We start from the raw sequence: 22,676 nt of genomic DNA, 5'->3' as shown, positions 1-22,676 counted from the left end.
CAGGAGCTTCTCTATTATTAATTGTGAAAATTTCTGTCGTATAAATCTAATATATGCTATGATGAAGCTATATGCGTCTTATGAGTTTTGGTTGCACTAACTGTGAAACTGCCAAAAAATGTCTAGATGTGTATACTGCCTCATTACTAAAGTCTTCCCCACCCAGAAATATAGCTTGCATACAGACAAAACCATCTTTAATATCTCAATGTACAAAAAAAAGTATGCACATTGGCTTAAAAAGAGCCACCAAAAACCTTAGAAGAACTTTCTGTTTATCTTTTGTGGTTTAGGATGGTTTACTGTTGCTACTAACAAAACAGTAACAGAAACCGGAGTCTGTATCCTGCTTTCTATTGTCACATTTTGAAAGAGCATTTGTGTTAAGTGCAGTAAGGTCACCATAAGAAAAGAATGAGTTGCTCTTTAAACACAAGCTGTCAGGAACAAGGTTTACAGAAGTATGTTCCATGTTAACTACCAAACCACTGAAAAATAATATTTTGTTTCACAAGCCAACGCCTCTTCTTAAGTACATAAGATACAGATTGTTACACGCACCTTATTAAGCATATTGTTCTGCCTAGAGAATTCTGGTCTTCATAAAATCATTCTGAGCAATAAAGCTGGTTCATTCCTCAAATGGGCTAGACCTGAATTCAGTTATAGACTTTAGCCCTGTTCAGATACCTACCTGAACATATGAGGGCCACAAAAGGGCAGAAGGATGAGATTGCAAATCCCATCCCTCGCATAATGTTCTCAGATCTGCCTGTCCATTCCTCATCCTGTCCTGTCCCTTCAATTCCTGCACTATCTGTCTTGAGCAGGGGGGGAAAGGTCAGCTGGATGTGCGTGGAGCACACCATCAAATCAGGAGTCTCATAGTCAGAGCTGAGCAGTGGTCAAACCTGAGGAAAGGTCCACAACACAGTCTTGCCCCTCTACTCACTTCCAAACTTTACACAATCACACAAAACATCTAAAGAAATTGACTTCCTTGGAGGCCCCAGCAATCTTCCGAATTCTGGAGGCTGAAATAGTCTGTAAGCCACATTTTGTCCATCTCAGCTTTACAAGCACATAATTTAGGTAAATATACCAATTACTTTCCACCAACTCAAAATATGCTCAGTCCATAGAGTTGCATGATAAAAATGTAAATCATGCCTCATCTTAAAATAAACTGAACTCAAATCTAACCTGACTTTCAGAGTTCGGAATAAAAAACTGTTTTAAAATGTGTGTGTATCTGGACTTCTTTGTTGTTGTCAAAATGCAATAAAAATATTCAATTATATGTTACCATGGATTTTAATTTTGCAAGCCTCATTATTAAAATTTCCATTGAGAGTGAGGAGGAATTAAAGCTATTTTCATTGTGAATGAATTGGGTGGAAACAAGTATGAAAAATTATTTATTAGATATAAATGCAGATAACTTACACTCAAGATGATTCTACAACAAAACGGTAAATTGTGTACTAACGAGATACAAGATTTAAATGGCTGAATAATGTGTTTAGTGAATTATTGTCAATCAATGTCTCTACAGTGAGGATAACAATAATCTTGAATGGCAACACAGCTATTATTCCAAATTCCTAACTAAATACTTCATTACTTGTAAATGTCAGTCTCAGTTTACAGAGTAACAGATAAACGCCTCACAGTCACTACTGTCTTCCAGGCATGTGTCTACTTTTGTACATCTGAAATACTGACAGATTTGAAAAATGTTATACTTCCTCTTGCTCATTTTGGTAAATAATGACTAAGAATAAGAACAGTGTCAAAGCTGCTTTGCGGGAGAAGCAATGAAGGCTGGTTTTTCCAGCTTTAATTTTAGGAGAGAGAAAATAGCTTTTTTCTTACAGTGTAGCTGAAATTTATAATGAAAACAGCGGAAGAATTTTATATACACTGAGACAATATAATAAATAAAAGTAAAATAAAGTTCTTGAATTTATAATTAACATTCCTTATTTCAGAAAGGTTCCATCATTTAACTATACTACAGTATGTATAAATTCTGCCTTATTAAAGACATAATGTTGGCAAAATACTCATATACACCGCAATGAGTCGCCATATATATAAGCGAAGTAAATAATAATAAATAAATAATATACTCGAGTATAAACTGACCTGAATATAATCTGAGGCCATAGCATTGGGGAAAATGTGATGTGTATATGAATAAGGAAAAGTGGGAAGTACTGGTGCTGAGAGAGGAGGAGAGGAAGGAGAGCTGGGTTGCTATGTGGAAAGGTGAGGGTCCTGGCAGGAAGCCAGGACCTTAACATGAGTATAAGCCAAGGGGAGCTTTTTCAGCCTAAAAAAGGACTGAAAAACTAGGCTTATACTCGAGTATATACAATACTTTAAAACGTTTGATTAAAAATCATTTTAAAACATTTTCTAATTGAAAAGGAATATTGTAACAGGTTGCAGACAGTAGTCCTGTAACCAGACGCTAAACTCACCAAGTATAGATGTTATATCCTGTGATTCACTTCACTTCTCTGCTTTACTTTAAGAATTTGATCAATATAGGCTATTTCAGCGATCAACTTTCTTCATAAAAACCTTCACTCACTCATGTGACCAATTCACAAAATTTATTATTTATTTATTTAGTTATGACATTTATATGCCGCCCTTCTCAACCCCGATGGGGACTCAGAGCGGCTTACAAGATATATATACATTCAATATATTATATTATTAGCATAGTACTATATCAATATTACATATTACTATATTGTACTATACCATTATATTGTAATATTATTAGTAATATTACATGTAATATAAAATCTGTAATTATAATATCATATTGTTAGTATTAATATTATATTGTAATACATTATAAATATTATATGTATATACAATATATTATATTATATTATATTATATTATATTATATTATATTATATTATTAGCATAGCTAATTGGATTTGATGCGGATAGCTAGGACGGTTTTAAATGGTGTTATTTTAAATGGTTGTATTTTAATATTTCGATACATGTTTTTAATGTTTATGTATTGTATCCAGGCATTGAATGTTTGCCGTGTATATGCTGTGCTCCGCTCTGAGTCCCCTTCAGGGTGAGAAGAGCGGAATATAAATGTTTTAAATAAATAAAATAATAAATAATAATAGCACATGAGACAAGATGGAACTGTCCCCTGCCCACTCTCTTCACTCTGGCCCAGAGCGAATGCCAAATACCAAAAGAATTATTAGTATTGTAACACATTTAAACATACTAATTGCTTTCATTAAGTAATATAAAATTAAGTCTACAGTATACCAGAACCACACCCCACCTACTGTAGAGCACACAGAACTTCTGAGATCAGAACCAATTTAAAGCAACTAGAATTTAAAAAGTAAGACGATTTGGAGCAACTGGCTTTGAAAACAGACGATAAAACTGTGCCACTTTGCAAGTTACAGTATAAGTGTAATTTTTAAAGATTACTTTTCAGTACTTGCAAAATGATTTTTTGTACTCTCAAATAAGGAGAACTGTTTGGACCCAAAGATTCCCAGAAGTCCATGCTTTTATACCAAGCAGGGGGAAAGTTAGGGAGAGCTCTCCCCATGGTTGCTTTCCTTCTAATTCATTATATGAACATATTCAATGCCTTTATAATTTAGGCCGAGATCATTTCCTTCTTGGTACACTTATGCTGGAGACAGTGGGGGTAGCAACAGTGAAAAAAACCCAAAAGAAACCAGAGCAGCTGCAACAATAAAACAAAAAATATGGCAAAAGGAAGTCACAACCAGCTGGTTTAGGAAATGGCTTGTATCAGACAATTTTTCATACCACATTTCCAACTGCTGTCTTGAATTCAGTTATATAATGAAATGATGCCATTTCATCACACACAAGGTCAACTTTCCAAAATGTACCCTCACCACATTAAAGATATAAGTGCCCTCTCCCCATTAGCACTTGGTAACTTTATATATGATATGCATTTGGCACTGAGACAGAGTTGGTGCAGAGATAGCACCCATAAGCTTTCTTAAACACAATTATTTGGAGAGGGCTTTATTTCTAAATTCATTAAGTGTCTGAAGTGACGTCCAGCTCTCACCTCATCCTTTATGTCTTCCTGCTGCTGAGCACTGAAGATCTCCATTGCAGCCATCAGCCTCATCATTAGCTCATCCACCGTTGTGTTACCTAGCAACAAAGAAAGATGGCTGAACTTCATATTTATAAGTTATTTAAAAAAAACAAAAACCAGAAAGTCATTCTAGAAATAATCCAAAAGTAATAACTAGTGGGCTGGATTTTTTTTATATACGGCATAATACCCAAAGGTGTTTAGATTCTTATTCTTATTTTTGGGTTATTGGTGCATTTAAAAGAAAAGTTTCTCATTTTTCAAGCAAGTGTAAATGCAATTCTAAATGGATTTTTTCCTGGACAGCTTAGTGATGCTTTCTCCCATGTCTTCATATATGTGAAAACATCAAGATTAAGATACCAAAAATAAAATATTACAGAACACAGAGAGGGAAATCATTATTTTATTTGATGTAACTAGTGAATTCTATCCATCTTTTAAAAATACTTCCAAAGTACTTTGTAAAAACCAATGGAGCCTTATAGAAAATGGGGTTTTTAGATTTACTATCCAAAACATTTTTAACAAGGTGCGCAAATTCCTAAAGTCAAAGAATTATACAGATAGATAGTTTTCAGCATAGAAAAAGACTTAAGTTGAAGAAGAGGAATAAAACAATAAAAAGAGGGAGAAGGATGAAAAGAAGACAAGGAATAGAAAGAAATAGCTCTAATATGGAAGGAGGACTAGAAAATTTCTTATCTTTGCAAAGCTGGATACTTCTATATGAGAGCACATCAGAATATTCTAACTGATTATATTTAAGCTTGAAACTTTCTCCTAGTGCATGCAATCATATCGTTAGGAAAAGTTCAAATTTGGGATTTTATAAAGTAGCTGATTTAAATGCCTTAAAAATCTTTCCTCCCCCAAGAAACTTGCAACTTATGGCAATTTTCCTAATTCTATGACAAATATTAAAATGGGACACAATAACTGGGTCACTAGCATTTTTATTTTAAAGATGAATACTTGGAAGAAAATCTTTTTTAAAGCTCAGTGAGACTTATTTTGATAAAAAAAAAACATACTTGGGATTTTGCTGTGTCAATTTCAGAGATGAAGCTTTTAAACAAGATTCTTACTACCTGAGCAATGAAGCTGTACTAATACCTGGAAAAGAAACAATCCTCCACTTCTGTTCCAGATGAGAACTGGCGGGGGGGGAAAAGCCCTTGGACATTTCACTAAAGAATAAGGAATACATACACAGCAGAGAACACAAACCCTACCTTGTATGACATTCAGCACCTCATTTGACGATCGCTTTCCCATAATAATCAAGAAGAGTGGAAATTGATCAGTCTTCTGAGTTCGAATAGTTTGAGCTACAACACTACCGAAGTGTCTCGTGCACATTGTTAGAAACCTGGAGAAAATACACATTTAAAAGAGGATAAAGATTTTGTAAGCTACTTCTATTTCATTAGAGAAAGCCTTGGCTGTTAAAAGTGAACTACATTCTCAGGCCTCTAAAGTATTCTGTACCTGTGTGAATGTCAATCACTTTTCCCTATGGTTTATATCACAAACCTGGGGATCACAACCAGACACAGTGAAGACATCTGCCCTTGCGCTATGCTACTCTGCTGCTGAGTATGCATGCCCAGTGTGGAACACATCTCATCACACTAAAACAGTGGATGTGGCTCTTAATGAGACATGCCGCATTATCACGGGGTGTCTGCGACCCACACCACTGGAGAAATTACACTGCTTAGCCGGTATTGCACCACCTGACATCCGCCGGGAAGTAGCAGCCAATAGTGAAAGGACCAAGGCAGAGACATCTCCAGCTCATCCCCTGTTTGGGTATCAGCCAGCACGTCAACGACTTAAATCAAGACATAGTTTTCTTAGAACTACAGAGACACTCGCTGGAACACCCCAGCAAGCGAGAGTCCAAAAGTGGCAGGCCCAAACCCAGCACCTCAATTCATGGGTGATACCAGATGAGAGACTCCCCCCTGGGCACTCAGAAGACTGGGCGACTTGGAAGGCGCTGAACAGATTGCGCTCTGGCACCACGAGATGCAGAGCCAATCTTAAGAAATGGGGCTACAGGGTGGAATCCTCGGCATGCGAGTGCGGAGAAGAACAAACCACTGACCACCTGCTGCAGTGCACCCTGAGCCCTGCCACATGCACGATGGAGGACCTTCTTGCGGCAACCCCAGAGGCACTCCAAGTGGCCAGATACTGGTCAAAGGACATTTAACCAAATACCAAATTTACAAAATCTGTGTGGTTTTTTTTTCTTCTTTTTCTTTTTAATCTCTGTGTTTGTTTTGCTCTGTTAGAATTGTAAAACAATGGTTGCTGATGACACGATAAATAAATAAATCACAAACTCTTCAATGATATATATCAAGTTTTTTTAAAGTAAAATTATCACATTCAAAAATGACTTGAAGTCACAACAGCGACTAGAGTAAATATCCTACCAATCGTGAGTGCATGAGAGCATGACTGACTTATAACTACTTTAGAGGAGAATATGCTACAAACAAGAGTTCTGACATACCCTCTCAAGAATGGAGTGCATATATTAAAGCACAGGACACGTTCTTGTAGGACTGCAACTCCCTCATGCATACTTTCCTCTCTTATTTTTTCTTTCTGTTATATAATATTAAATTTGTGGGGATTACCATGATTCTACCTTTCTGTGGAGGTGGGTCCAAAGTTACATAATGCATGTAATAGCGATATGGAATCTGAGAAGCATGCATCAGGGATGTTAATAATTGTGAAACATGAAACAGAATGCACAAGCACCACAATGTCTGGAATGAGTGAACTAAGGAAATGGAAATTAGTTTATTTTTTGCTCTAATAATGGTAATGTTTTACTCTTGAAATTACAGTCTATGAAGAAATAGGGTGGCACTGGCAGTGAAGTAAGGTGTAGGGAGATAGAATGCAAAGTCACATAGAATAATAGCACTAAATATTTGTGGAACACCATTATGTACAGCCATAATCCATGTTTTTACTTCCATAACACATATAGAAGAGAGAGAGAAAATAAAAAAATTGTTCTAATATCCAAAACAAACCATGTTGATAATCACAGGTGATTGGCATTTTAGAAGTAAGAAACAGAGCAGAACCAAACTTGTATGAGATTTTGGCCTAGAATCAAGAAATGAAATCAGGAGAATGGCTTGTTCAATTTTGTAAGGCCAACCGTTTGTTCATTGAGGACATATTTTTCTGGCAATTGAGCAGAGAATGGTATATGTAGGCATTCTTGGATGTCCAACACAGCAATCAAACTGGAGGTAATCAAACTACATAACTGGAGGTAGAGAACAGAGAAACTGTTGTTAATATGTAAGAAGTTGGGAGGATCATTTATTTGTCATTTTAATTCTGTCATTCCTTAATTTGCTTTTACACTCAAAACTAAACTGAACTGCACTCCATGCTACTGCTTGGAGTGTTAGTTCCACTATATTGAATGGATAAACCAATTCCCAAGATTAAGCAACTGGAATTTGACTGTATGACACAATTTAATATTTTCTTCCATGGGAGATTTCTACCACTCAGGGAATACAAGAACATATTACTCTATGGACCTGAATAAAAGAAGGAATTATGGATTGAGTGCTTTATTCAGTCGCTGAAACTTAAGAGAGGTCATTGGGGGAGGGGGGGGGAGTACAGAACAAAAGTTGTGGGTTCAAAGTTGAAAACTTATGAAACACATGTACCACTTCATATTAATATTTTAGAATATTTCTCAGTAAGTTAATTAGGGGTAATTTTAACAATCAAGGAGATATGCTCTAGAGTTATGCTTTTTGTATGTACTCCTCATCCTCATCCCTTGCCACTTAACAGTGCAGCCTAAAAACAATAATTCTAAGCTTTTGACCAAAAAAGCTTTCATCCATTAGCATACTGAAGTCTGGCATTAGTATTCTTAACACGATCCTGAATAAATGAAAAAACTGATAAAGCTTTTCTCTTCCATTAGAGGACTGTTTGAAATTAGCATTTCTTTCAAGAGAAAAGGGTAGCTTATGATATGTTTTCAGATCTGATGGTAAAAAGTAAATGTCATAATAATAATGAATTATGAAAGACCAAATGCAAATATAGAATGCTTTAATAAGATCCAATTTAATAAAGTCTGTAAAAATAATGGACTTTTAATAACACAGGTCACAAAAGGCAAAACAGTGGAAATTCTGAGGACTAGCCACTGGTACAGGCTTATTAATTCTTAATTATGTTCATGAAAGGCAACTTAAACCGTGTGTTTTCTTATGCCTTATGATAATATTTCAGGTAACAACTGATCTGAAATGTATGCACTGTCTGATGAGCAAAGTCCTGTTGTCTCATGCATTAGAAGGTAAATCTATTTGAAAAGACAAACTGCATTAAAATGTCACAGGCTGAGAAGCAGTTGATATCAAAATCCAAAACAGAATCACGACACTTAGTTTTTGCCTTAGTAGTGAAAACAATCTCAACATCTACACTTCAGAAACCTGGCATGAAAACATATGACAAGACCATGATGGCAAAAGTAGGCTTGCTTTTGACAGCTGTAAAAGTTTGAAAACAAATTAGAGCCAACTCTGAGTTTCACTGGCCTCATTTCAGAAGAATATATATAACCTTAAGATTGAAGTTATTAACTTTCCCCTTAACCAGACACGGTTAACAAATATTTCAAAGTAGTGGCAATGGATAAAAAAGATTAGATTGCATTAGTTGCCCTCTAATGCAGACTTAAAACCAGAGGGCTACAACAGAAGGACTCCATGATAATGCTGGAGTGTGTTTGGTACTATACTGTTCAGCCAAAGTTGGAAATGGGCAAGTTCTATGCCTAGGCTAATAGGTCTAGCGTGGATACATCCTTGGCATGTTCCTTGAACAAATTCACACAAGAAGACATGCTGGTCAGTCCAGCTACTCCAAACCTGTTGTAGAGAAATTACACCCTCCCCTGCAAATGCAGCATGGATACATATGAAGTCTAAGTGAGCTATTCCGTCATGATGTTATTTCTATTGAAAATGCGGTTTTAAAACTATAGACAATTGTTACCTTACCAGTTCCAGAATAGGTTTTTAAAAAACAGCCCACAGAAGGTGAGAGAAAGCAACTGTCCTTCAGATGTTGACCTAGTTTAAAGAAACTGAAGAGATGCTGCAGTCTCTCCAAAACTAAAAAGAACACTTGTTGAATATTAAATATATAACTCATCTAATTATTTAACATTATTAATTTTATACTGTGCAAAGTCAACACGAGTCTCATTAAAATGTTAATTTAAAAATAACATTTTATGTATTAATATTTAAATGTAGAACTAGAAGATATGTTGTATTTAAACAGAATAACTATGCATGATAGTTTCAGCAGTCGGCATTTTATCCACTTAACCCTGACTTTCTTTAAAGACGACTGCTTATTTTTTTCAGCCTTTACACCATTTTTTCTACATGTCTCTGCACACAATGACTTTTTTTGTTGCAACCAACAAATACAGCAGCAAAGTTATTGCCTGTGCAAAGAAATTTGTCTGAATATTTTAACATTCCTTAGGATTTATTGCCAAAGTCTCTCTTCACCAATTTTAACTTGTGCAGAAACTTAATGGATTAATCATCAGCTGAACAGGATCCTTGGGGCTGTGAGAGCAACCACTTGTGCTCTGGACCCTTGCCCTTCTTGGTTTGTTAAACTGGCCAGAGGTGGGTTATTAGATTGGTTTGTGTCTATAATTAATGCTTCATTGGCTCAGGGGAAATTTCTGTCCTGCCTTAAGTAGGTGGTAGTAAGATCAATTTTGAAGAAAACCTCCCTTGACCCCACTGTTTTGAATAACTACAGACCAATCTCTAACCTCCCTTTCTTGGGCAAGCTGCTGGAGCTGGTGGAATGTGACCCTGCAGGTTCTCTTGGACATTTCAGAGGCTTTCGATATCATAGATCATGGTATCCTTCTGGGCTGGCTCTCTGGTATGGGACTTGGGAGCACGGCTCTGCCACTGTGCTAGAGGAACAGGAAGCTGGGGAACTCCAGATATGCTGGACTACAACTGCTATCAGCCCTAGCTGGGATGGAAATTGTGGTCGAAAACATCTGGTAGAAATAGATCTATGTCATACAAGGTTACCAACATACACTGGACCCATCCATCTGAAAGTAACCATGAGCTTTTCTATATGCTACTTTAATGCACAGTAGTAATGAAAAATCTTTCTTCTAGTAGATTATTCACGTGATAGTGATGCAACAGTAAGATCCATGCTTAAAGTCACTACCCACTGCATCAGTATAACAAATATAGAATGCATTAATGGTAACATGCAGCAGTGGAACTTAAGCACAAAATAGGAATTTAAGCATAATCTGAATCCACTTAAATGTGATACCCTGCTAAATGATGCAGGACAGGGGCTTGGAGTTGCAACAACTGGTGAGATTAAAGCATAAATTGGTCTCAGGAAGAGCATTGAAGAGTATGTGTACCCTCTTCCATGTAAATAGACGAGAACAGCAAATGCAGTGAATCTTATATATGGTAACTGATTTGCGGGAACGAAGTTACATTTTTTTTAATCTACTACTGATCTCAGAGAAGTATTTACTGAAGTGGGGATCTGCATCAAGTCTACTGACTAGAACACTGCATTCTTCCCAACTGTTTGCTCGGTTGGACATTGGAGGGAAGCTGGCAGAAAGTTGAAAAGAGACTGCCCTTTTAAAAAACGTTCAAATTCAATTTCAATTTCAAAGCCATATGTTAAGCTAGGCTGAGTCTCCTTTATTCAAAATGTTTGGGATCAGAAACATTTTGGATTTTTTTTAAAAAATGGGAATACCTGTATTTGCATACAGAATAAAATATCCTGGAGAAAGGATCCAATCTAAACCTGAAAATCATGAATGTTTCATATATACCTCATTATAATTTTGTTGATAAGAACTGAATGAATTTAGTCTTTGGGCCATTTGGTGCATATATATTACATATCAAAATTTTCAAAGTTCCCATCAGAATTTTAACTGCTACACATCTTCCTTCAACATCCTTAAACGCCAATTCTGGAGTCAAATTTTCTTTTATATATGTTACTACTCCTCTTTTCTTCTTTTCGTATGATGAATAAAATGTCTTGCCTAATCTTTTATTTTCCAAATGTGCCACATGTTTGTGGCAAATGTGTGTTTCTTGTAATAGAATAATGTCCAGATTTGCCTTTTGTAGTTTTCCAAATAATTTTTTGCGTTTCTGGGGCGAATTCATACCATTAATATTATTTGAGAAGCATTTAATTTGTCTTTCTGCCATTTTATCCCAGTAAATCTGTGTCCTGTCCTATATCACCTAAATTCAGTTCCGAAATCCCTTGCGCCATTATGTCCGGACTGTAAGCTCCTTCTCCTAGATCTTCTGATATTGGTGCACTACTCCCTTGGCTTTTGCTAAATCGTCTATATTCCTCTGGGGTTTCGATTCTTGGCTTTTTCTTCTCTTTGCCATTTCCATTTCCCGGTGTTAATGCCTTTTTATCTCCTTTCCTTCCTTCTGGTTTTTCCTCTTCTGTCTCCTTCATTAAATTCTCGTAGAAGGACTTAGCCTTCTGTTCCGATGTCAGCCAATATCTTTCTTCTTTATACGTTACCATGATGCCTTCAATTCTCTTCCATCGGAATCTAATTGATCTTTTCTTAAGTTCATCTGTAAGGAAGTAGTACTTTCTTCTTCTACTTAAAGTCGATTGTGGAAACTCTTTCAGAACTGCAATCTTGGTTTCTTTATAATAAACTGGATTCTTATTGCTTCTATATAGCACTTCATCTCTAGTTTTTTTTCGTGTGAATTGTACAATTACATCTCGTGGTGTCTTATTTTTCCTGGAATAAAATGAAGATACTCGATAAATTTGATCTAACTCCATCTCCAATTCATCTTCTTCGCATTCCAGACATTTTGCTATCAAATTAGTTATCAGCTGGCCAATATCTTCCTCTCTGTCTTCTTGAATGTTTCTAAATCTTAAGTAATAATCTATTTGTTTTTGCAGTAACTTTTCTTGTTCTATTTCCATCTTTTCCTTTTGTCTATCTATACCTTTAATTCTCTTCAACACATGGGACTGTGTTTCCTCCATCTTCTCCTTACTGGTTTTCAATTCCTTTACTTCTCCATATAAATGAGATATATCTTTTTTTATTTGCCCAAATTCCTCTTCCATCTTCTTTTTCATTCCTTGAAACTCTTCCGTCATTTTTTTATAATTCTTTACTTGCTTATTGAAGAACTCTTCTTGCTTATCCGCCATATCCTTTTTTAATGCATCTTGCTTTTCCGACAGTTTTTTTATTTCCTTCAAAATATTCTCCATGTTGAGGCTAGTATCCAAAGAACCTCTTCTTATCTGAATCTTCTCTTTCTCTTGCTTCCCTTTTAATGACATCTATTCTTTATTATTTTCAACAACAAATTCTAATCAATTTGTATACTCTAATTCATTAAAATTTTCTATAATTATTTCCAACTATTTAATTATATTAATTTATTAATTATGTATGTATGTAAGTATGATCTGTATATCTATCTATATAACCAATTTATCTTCTTCAATTTACATATATTTCCTTTGATATGAAATTTACTATATATTTAATTTAGTTTACAACTGATTGTTATTTATTTATTATTATTATTTATATTTATTTATATTTAATTCGTCAATTTATCAATTATCTTATCTTATCTTATCCAATTGATCCAATTGATCCAATCTTCTTCAGTCTTCTTTAGCTTTCCCTGGGCTCGTCTGAGACCTTATCTCAATTTTCCTCTTCCCCTGTTTTGTCTGCTTCTCTTCCTGGTTCTCGTCTACTTCTCATCCTAGTTCCTGTAGTTCTCGTCTGCTTCTCTTCCTCGTGGCTCGTCTTCTTCTCGTCCTCGCTTCTCCTCCCCCGTCTACTTCTCGTCCTCGAAATATTTATTTTCTTTTCTTTATGTCCATTTGTATCTATTTGCTTCCAAAGATCAGTTTCTGCCTCTTTCCGCTATTTTCTCCCGCTCCGTAATGTTCTTTCTCTATGGTTCCTCCTGCTTCCTCCTACTTCTCTATGGTTCCGCCCTTCTTCTGAATCCTCTTCTGCCCTTCTTCTTATTTGTCCCTCCTCTTCCTTTTAGCGTCACTTCCCTTTTCCTCTCCTCTCCTCTCTTCGTCACTTCCTGTATTCTCTTTGCAGATTTGTTTATAAAGAAGGGATTCGCTAGCCACAACAATATGGCGTCCAAGGTCAGGATTCAGCTTTTCTTCTTTACCAAACCGAAAGGGGGAAGCAGGGGGGAAAGCGGGCGGGCGGCCACTTATCCTTTTCAACTCAAATTTCCAGGCTTTCCAGCTTCTTATCTCTCAAAATATGGCAGTTATTATAAAATTAATAATTTTTAATTGGATATTCTCAAATTGGATATTCTCAAACTGATCAAATTGTCCCTTTATTTCCTTTCCGGATCGCCGTTTTAATTAGCCTCCTCGCTCTTTCACAAATTTCCCTTAATTTCTCTTGGTTTCTCAATATAATTCTTTAACTCCAAAATCTTTACTTCTCCGTTCCCTTGCTCTTTTTGTTTCTATGAGATAATGTCTCTCATTACCTGACGGTGGGATCTTCTCGATGTTCTCCTCAGAGATTCTTATTTCTCTCTTCTTTCTTTTGTGTGGGCTGGCTGCGGTTGGAACGGGCTTTCGCCCGATCCCGGCAGGGCGCTAGCTTCCCGCCGGCCCGGACCCACTCGACCCCCTCTCCTTGAGGGAAAGGGGTTCTTGGGGTTCTACGGCCTCCACGGGTTCGCTACACCTTTGCCTTCAATCCGGCAAAGGTGGGGGAGCGGTGGGCTCACCCAAAAGCGCCTCTACGCCGGTCCCTCGTCAGAGCTCCCTCTCAACGAGGTTTGCCCGTCGCCATCACCCACCGGAACAGAATTTGACGAACTCTTATTGATTGGTGACTTTAATGGAGTGATGGATAAGCAAAAAGACAAGAATAAAACAAAAAGGAACGGAGATGGAGGGGGGCTATTGCCACAAAAAATGTTTGACCTCCAAAAGGAATTTGACTTGGAAGACACCTGGAGAGTTAGGAATGAAAAGAAACTGGATTATACCTTTTATTCCCATCAACATCAAACATGGTCAAGGATAGACCTGGCGTGGATATCAAAAAAATTAGCTACCAAGGTAGTACAAATGGAAATACTACCTAGAGACATTTCAGACCACTGTCCATTGGAAATAGAAATAAACCATAAGAATTATCAAAGAAAATGGAGATTGAATGAAAATTTGATTAAGACAGAGGAAGACAAAAAACATTATAATACAATTATTAAAGACTATCTAGAAATCAACGATATTGAAGAGACAAAAATACAAGTAACGTGGGATGTTCTGAAAGCCGTTTTAAGGGGACACTTTATCCAGCATGGAGCTAGGAAAAACAAAGAAAGAAATAGACAAATGAACGAAGTGATGAAAAAAATTGGAGATAAAGAGACAGAGCTAAAAAAGAAACCAGATAGTAAAAAATTGAATAAGGAATTAGCGAGACTTAAACAGGAGAAGTCCCGCTTAGAGATGGAAAGACAAGCAAGAGAGCTAAAATTTTTGAAACAGCAAACGTTTGAGAACGCGAATAGATCCGGGAAATGGTTAGCAAGACAGGTTCGTAAGAAGAAGCAAGCTACACAAATAACGAAAATAACTGAGGGAGACAGAGTATCCACGACGGATAAGGAGATCATGGAAGAATTCAGGGAATATTATAGTAAATTATATACTAGAGATGAAATAAAGAAGGAGGAAATTACTGAGTATATAAGTCAACTGAAACTGCAAAAAGTTTCAGAAGAGATACGGGAAAAGTTGAATAAAGAGATTACGGAAGAAGAAATTGACAAAGCTTTGAGTAAAATGGATGCAGATAAGGCCCCAGGCCCTGATGGATTTACAGCAGGCTTTTATAAATCAATGAAGACAACCGTTTTGCCAATGTTGAAAAAAGTCCTAAATGAGGCACTATTGTATCAAATAATCCCGGAATCTTGGAACCAGGCCGAAATAGTGATGATACATAAAGAAGGCTTATCATCTGAAGATATTAAAAATTACAGACCTATTTCTCTACTGAATGTAGATTATAAAATACTTACGAATATATTGGCGACGAGACTAAAAGAATTTTTGACAGATTGGATAGGGGAGGACCAGACAGGGTTCCTCCCAGGAAGATATATGAAGGATAAAATACGAACTGTTTTAGACCTGATAGAATACTTTGAAGTGAATCATCAAAAGGAAGCTGCCATTTTATCAATTGACGCAGAGAAAGCATTTGATAATTTAAATTGGGATTTTTTTAAGATGTTGATCCAGGAATTGGATATGGGGGCACAGTTTACAAATGCAATTAATGCTATCTATGATGTACAAAGAGCAAAAATACGGATAAATGGTCAACAATCCGAAGAGTTTATAATTACGAAAGGAACAAGACAAGGTTGTCCGTTATCTCCCTTGATTTTTATTATGGCCTTGGAGCCGCTGATGAGGAAAATAAGAGAAGATACAAATATTAAGGGAGTTAAAATTGGGAAATATGAATATAAGATTAAAGCTTTTGCGGATGATTTGTTAGGGATTGTGGAAGATCCTATAAATAACCTCCAGAATTGGATAAATAAAATGCAAGAATATGGAAAAGTGGCAGGTTTTAAAGTGAATAAAGGGAAAACAAAAATTCTAACTAAAAATGTAAAGAAGGAAAACCAGGAGAAGATTGCATCTACTACAGGAATGGAAATTGTCAAAAAATTAAAATACCTAGGAACTTGGATATCCGCAAAGAATGGCCAACTGTTGAAGAATAACTATGAATCGGCCTGGAGTAAAATACAGAAAGACCTCAAGAATTGGAAAACATTGAAATTATCCTTATTAGGAAGAATAGCATTAATTAAAATGACTGTACTACCGAAATTATTGTTTTTATTTCAAAATATTCCCGTAATTAGAAATCAAATAATTTTTAAAAATTGGAATAAAGAATTATTGAAATTTGTTTGGGATGGAAAAAGACCCAGAATTAAATATGTGAATCTAATTGATAAAAAAACAAGAGGTGGATTAGTTTTCCCAGACCTAAAAGCTTATCATGACGCAAGTGCTCTCTTATGGATTAGGGATTGGATGTTGTTAGAAAACGAAAAATGTTTGAATTTAGAAGGCCATGATCTACATGTGGGCTGGCATGCCTACACGTGGTATGATAGAGAGAAAAAGGAAAAGAACTTTGGAAATCACTTTGTTAGAGCATCTTTGTTGAGAGTGTGGACGAAATATAAGAATTACTTTTATAATAAAACGCCACTTTGGGTTTCACCAATGGAGGCACATCAAAGAAGACTATTAGGCTGGAGAGCGTGGCCAACATATAAGGATATTTTAAAAGAAAATACAGGGGAGATTAAGACTTATGAGCAATTAAAGGGGAAAAATAAGAATATGACATGGTTACATTATTTACAAATGAAAGACTACATTAAACAAGATAATAAAATAGGTTTTGCCTGGGAAGGATCAATCTGGGATAAAATCTTGAAGGTAAAGAAAAAAGTTATCTCAGTTATTTATAATACGCTTCTGACGTGGCTAACGGAAGGTGAACAAGTCAAACCATGTATGATAAAGTGGGCAGAAAATATAAGAAGACCTATTCAATTTAAAGAGTGGGAACAGATGTGGAACAAGAAGTTAAAATATGTATATGCAACTGACTTAAAGGAAAACTGGGTAAAAATGTTCCACAGATGGTATACCACACCTAAGAAATTATCTTTAATAAACAAAAATTCTTCTGACAAATGTTGGAAAGGTTGTCAACAGATAGGTACCTTTTACCATATGTGGTGGACATGCAAAGAAATAGTGAAATATTGGTCTATGATACATGAAGAGTTACAAAAAATTTTGAAAAGAGTATTTAAGAAGAAACCTGAACATTATTTACTGGGCTTTAGTGACTCTGAAATACAACTACAGGAGAATGAGGACAAACTTTTTACTTACATGACGACGGCAGCGAGAATTGTACTAGCAAAGGTTTGGAAACAGGAAAGTACTCCTACTAAGGAGGAGTGGTTAGGGAAAATCAGAGAAATAAGGGAGATGGATGAATTGACCTTTTTCTTGAAAAAAAAACACCGGAAACCCGATAAAGAAGACAGACTGGACACTTTTTGATAAGTACGAGAAAGAAGAAAAAAAGTAAATAAGAGACAATTTTGGGAAAGCAACAGTAACATTATTGGAGACACAACACCTGACGAGGGGATGGAAGTCAAACTTTTTTATCTTTTTTATATGGATTTTTGTATTTTTTTGTATTTTTTTTGCATTTCTTTTCTCTTTTTTTCTTCTTCTCCTTTTTCCTATATATATTTTTTCCTACTATGCTATCTTCTTTAAATGTTCCCCCTCTTTCGTTGTATTAGATAAATACCTTAATAAAAATTACTTCAAAAATATATATATATACCTCATTATACACAATGCCTAAAATTAATTTTATACAGTATTTAAAACAATCTTGAATTATACCATATTTGTATACAATAAACCATCAGATAGCAAATTTGTCACTATATGTGCCACCCATCAGGACAACTTTGGAGAATTTCAGAATTCTGGATAAGAGATGCTCAACCTGCACTAGGATCTCCTTTAGTGCAACGAGGCACAAGAGCTAGTTTGAGATGATCTGGTAATCTTCCCTAGACAAGTTAGACTCTGGATGTGTTTAATTCCAATCATCAGTGCCACCATGACCATAGTAACTGGAGATTACAGGGTTGCAGTCTACCACATTCAACGGCCAAAAAATGGAGACGGTTGAGTACAAATACAGTACTGCAATGTCCCTCTCGAAATATAGTGCTTACTGCCACTCCTGATTCAGTTTTATGACTTTAACAATACAACATTTGTTTTCTCTGCATTGTTTTTATTATTTATTATTTATTTAAAACACTTATATTCCGCCCCTCTCACCCCAAAGGGGACTCAGAGCGGAGCACAACATATACATGGCAAACATTCAATGCCTGGGTACAATACATAAACATTAAAAACATTTATCTAAATATTAAAATACAACATTTAAAATAACACAATTTAAAACTGTCCTAGCCATCCACATCAAATTCAATAGGTCCTTGTTTTTTCTACCATCTTTGCCTGAAGAAGATGCCAGTAGGCTTTGAAAGCCAGTGCAACGTTTTGTCTTGTGTCTTCTGGTTGATTTAATAAAGGAATCATCAATGCGCACTCTGGATTTTAGGTTTGTTCAATGTTTAACCTGCATTTTTTGGGCTTGAAGTTCTTTATCCCATCCATAAGCAGGAAAAGCCTATCTTGAAGAGTGGAAGCTGGTATCATATACGAAGACTTAATTTTTAAGAACAAGGGAAAGTAATCTAAATTGACTTATTTTGGTATGTTTATTTGCTACACCTAAATCTCTCCAGATCCTGCAAAACTGAATCTTCCTAGGAAGATTACTGTATCAAAATTGCAGCCTTTCACTTCAATGGAGAAAGTCAGAACAGATCTAAAGGGAAGAGTGTTGCAATAGAGATATGGAATATTATAACTTTTTAAAACAGCTTTTGTCCCAGTTGATCTCTAACCTCCTATCTTCAGGAAAAATGTGGTGGAAAAATGGCGACTGAGGTTTTTGCCTGCATGAGCAAACTCTTGCTGTAACAATTAAAAGTACAAGACGCAGACTTGAAAACTCATGACTTCAACAGAATTACTTTTGTTCCTGCTGCATGGTTTTGTTCTATTGTTCTTGCTTGATGAAGATGTCACTGAGCAAGCTGCAAAGCTAGTGTGATGATCTTTTGTACTTTCTAGTTGCCCTACTAAAAGTGTGCATTCTGGATGTTGTTTTGTTTAATAGTGAACATGGCTACTTCTGCATTGTTCATGGTTAATGAAACTATTAAGATCTTGTAATTTAAAAATCCCCACACCAGCTATGCTATATTATATGAGCAATTTTGATACTAGAACCCTTGAGATATTGCTGATGCACCTGTGAGCTTTTACAATGGTAAATGGAATTTTGCCCAGTAGCCTTCATTCTTTTTCCCTCAAAGGTCAGCATCAGGCAATCACTCTTCTGCATCAAAGCTTTTCCACAAAAAGCACCACAGGATCCCATTCTTTTGTACCTTCTGCTCTACAGATCTGAACAACTGAAGGACTTGATATTGAAGGCATGCATGCTGCACTGCTATCAACAAAGTCATAGTGCACAGTTCTACAAGAGAATTTTCACACTTTATAATTTCACACCAGTCCCAGGGCATCGTCTCCCCAGGTAGCAGTCGACTGATTTAATGATGTATGTATTCCAGTGGAAATTGGGTAAGATGCAGATAAAATGTTATAGCTGCATACAAAGGAAGCATAGCTTCTTGTTCACAATCTGGTAAATCCAAAAATAGATAATTTAGCTTTTGGTATTTTCTCAAAAGTAGCATAGCACCAGCTTGTTCTGGAGCTGTTGTATTGGTGAAGGTAAGAACTGAGGAACAGATTACTTGTCTATATAGTTATCAAAGATAGCTCTGTCCATTTAACCAATAGAACTAGAAATCCCTTTGGGATCCTTTGATTTCTAGAGATGTAGACAATGTCAACCCATTATTTCTAATGAGTGATGAGATTAAGGTTTCCTAATTCATGAAAGGGTGTTTGAAGGACATAAAGATCTATGCTGTTTATAGAACCTGGTTCTTTCTAGGTAGAGCTCAATATACTATGTACTTTCAATTCCCTGACTCACTTTCTAAGTGTGGACAGAAGGTAAATAGTAACTTCTATTCTCTTTTGCAAAGAGAACTGATTTTGGGAAGGGGAATTATCTTTTGGGTTTGTTTTTTTTTCAATGGCTATGATGTCTGGATGGGAATGAAGGAAGTATATGCCTCCTTCCATGAGGTGAAAAATTGAAATGAAGTTTTTGGAAGAATTCCTGTCTTCTTTATAGCTCCAGAGCCAGTACGTCTCCTGGCTCTGGAGGGAGGGCCTTCATATAACTAGCTGGCATTTGACTGGTTAGAAGTACAGGCAGCAGCAGTGACCATAGGTGCCCCAGGCTTATATGCAAGTAGAAACTCGCTTCTGGAGAAATCAGATTTGGCCTTGGTTACTCATGAGTTAATTATCTTCATCCTATTCTGAAGACGGGTTGGAAACATTAATAAAGTCTGAACATTAATATTACTTTTGAACCAGTTGCACTGGGGATTAGTGCATTTCCAGTTCCAACCTAAGTGTTGTTAAACGGTAAAGCCATCAACAGTTTGAGATTTAGGTAGTTTACCATAATCTATTTTACCAGGACTGTAATTCAACATCTGTGTTGGAAGACTTGCTTCTGTGCCCACTGATAAAATTGGTAAGTTCACAGGCATGAGACATGAAGACTTCTCAGCAGCAACTCTACATTTACAGAATTCTTCTCTGGGTTGACATTCAGTTGGCCCCTTCCATACAAACTTTTAAAACAATCTTAAAAACAAATCCTTTTATTCTTGCATGTCCTTAACAAAATAACTATATGTGTGATCTAAAAGAGTTTTCTCACCCATCTCTTAATTGTACACTTACAAAATTTGTCTAAAGTATCACTGTGCCATTTATGTTGTTTATGTTATTATTATATGAGGGCCTGGTCCTAAAAAGGGGTTCACTGATAGTTGGAACTGATGAAATAAGTAATAAAATGCATTTCGGAATATGTGTTTTTATTCGGAATATGTGGCCAGCCCATTGTCATCTCTATTGTGTCTATTGAAATATTATTATTATTATTATTATTATTATTATTATTATTATTATTATTATTATTAATGTCATTTTTATAATGTTGTTGTTGTCTGTTGTAAATGCTTTGATTTTATTGCTGTATTATGTTGTCCGGGCTTGGCCCCATGTAAGCTGCTCTGAGTCCCCATCGGGGAGGTGGTGGCGGGGTAGAAATAAAGATGATGATGATGATGATGATGATGATTATTATTATTATTATTATTATTATTTCTTTGTGGAATATCCTATGTTCCTAGATATAGGCCACCTATTACAGCATAGCCCTCCATGATAATTATAAAACACAGAATGAAAGAAAAGCTATCTAGGAAATAAAACAAAAAAACTAATTTGCCTGGAAAAGCTTTCAAGTAAGTCAATATGCCTTTACAACATTCTTAGTTTTAATTCATGTCGTTCATTTACATCAAAGCTGAGTATAAACTGTCACAATTTAACTATAAAAAGCCTACAATATTGGACCTTGGGACAGACATCACTGAGGAAAGGTGGAGTTGTTTGTTGTTAACTACTGTCAAGTTGACCACAATCTGTGGGGACTCCATGAAGGAGACCTTAAAATTAGTCATAATTAACTTTAGTGTCCCAGGCTTCCAACACTTTATGTGCTTTTAGTTCATAACTCAAAACATGTAGCAAGCTATCATCTCCGAGTGTGTACTTTTAAATAAGTCTTTTACTTGTTTAGTGGATACATTGAGCATTACAAACAATCCATCAATTATTTCAATACAAACTATGCGAAGAGACAATCACCTTTCATCCTTTTCCATTTTTCTTCTTCGTTTCATTGCTATTAGGAAACCATTCACAACTGCAACCCTGAACAATGTTATGCACTAATTATGACTAGATGACAAAGAGATGTGAACAATTACTGAGCCTGTTTTGAAATCCTATACTAATAAAGTCATTAGATGCTGCCCTTGCCATGATCCTTCTAAAAGCTTCTGAAGTTACAAGAACACACAGCATTGTTTGTAAGGACAATTGATGCTGGCAGAATGCAAACCTTGAGTTTAACCATGCTGCAAATTGATCTTGACATTCTGTGAAGACCAACACTAAAATCAAAAGCAAAGGAGAAAAGGAGAAAATGAGCGAGTGGGATGTAATCAAAAAACAGGAGGGTTCCCTCCTCACCTTCTCCTCATTGCCTCTTCTACAAAACAAGTCATAGACTAACAAACTTGACTGGCATTTGTGAATCTATATTTTTAAAACATTAATTAGACTCATGACCTGGGCAACTTCTGCATTTTCAATTGAAAATAAGCTAGACTAAAGGTTATAAAAAACTGAAATTATTTTTCTGACAAATGTCTAAGATAAGGCTAAAAAAGGACTACAACCTAGAGAGAACGGATCCACTCAAGTATTCCCTCTTCTGAACATTCCCATTCTATGAAAAACAACCAGGAGGTGAGTAGGTGAGACTTGAACCAGTTGTAGTATTTGCTTTATTTTCTGTAACTTTACACTAGGTTATAAACTACTTTAACAGATCATGGATTTAACTTTAACTGTCGTCTGCTTTCTCTGTTATATTAACAACCTTCAAAAGCACACA

The 22,676-nt window shown here is 35.9% G+C and overlaps 1 protein-coding gene across 1 annotated transcript in view; it reads right to left on the bottom strand.

Annotated features, from left to right (window-relative positions):
• FAF1 (Fas associated factor 1) overlaps window positions 1-22,676 on the bottom strand; it is a 212,434-nt gene that overhangs the window by 43,065 nt on the left and 146,693 nt on the right. The window contains exons 14-15 of the mRNA XM_060773485.2: window positions 5,383-5,519; window positions 4,115-4,203 (exon numbers count right to left, since the gene is read on the bottom strand). Coding sequence (XP_060629468.1) covers window positions 4,115-4,203; window positions 5,383-5,519 — 226 coding nt within the window. The remainder of the gene's footprint in view (window positions 1-4,114; window positions 4,204-5,382; window positions 5,520-22,676) is intronic.

This window comes from Anolis sagrei, chromosome 4 (assembly GCF_037176765.1).
Source record: "Anolis sagrei isolate rAnoSag1 chromosome 4, rAnoSag1.mat, whole genome shotgun sequence".
Lineage (NCBI taxonomy): Eukaryota > Metazoa > Chordata > Lepidosauria > Squamata > Dactyloidae > Anolis > Anolis sagrei.
The sequence above is the reverse complement of the archived record's forward strand: the minus strand, read 5'-3'. Positions and strand labels throughout refer to the sequence as shown.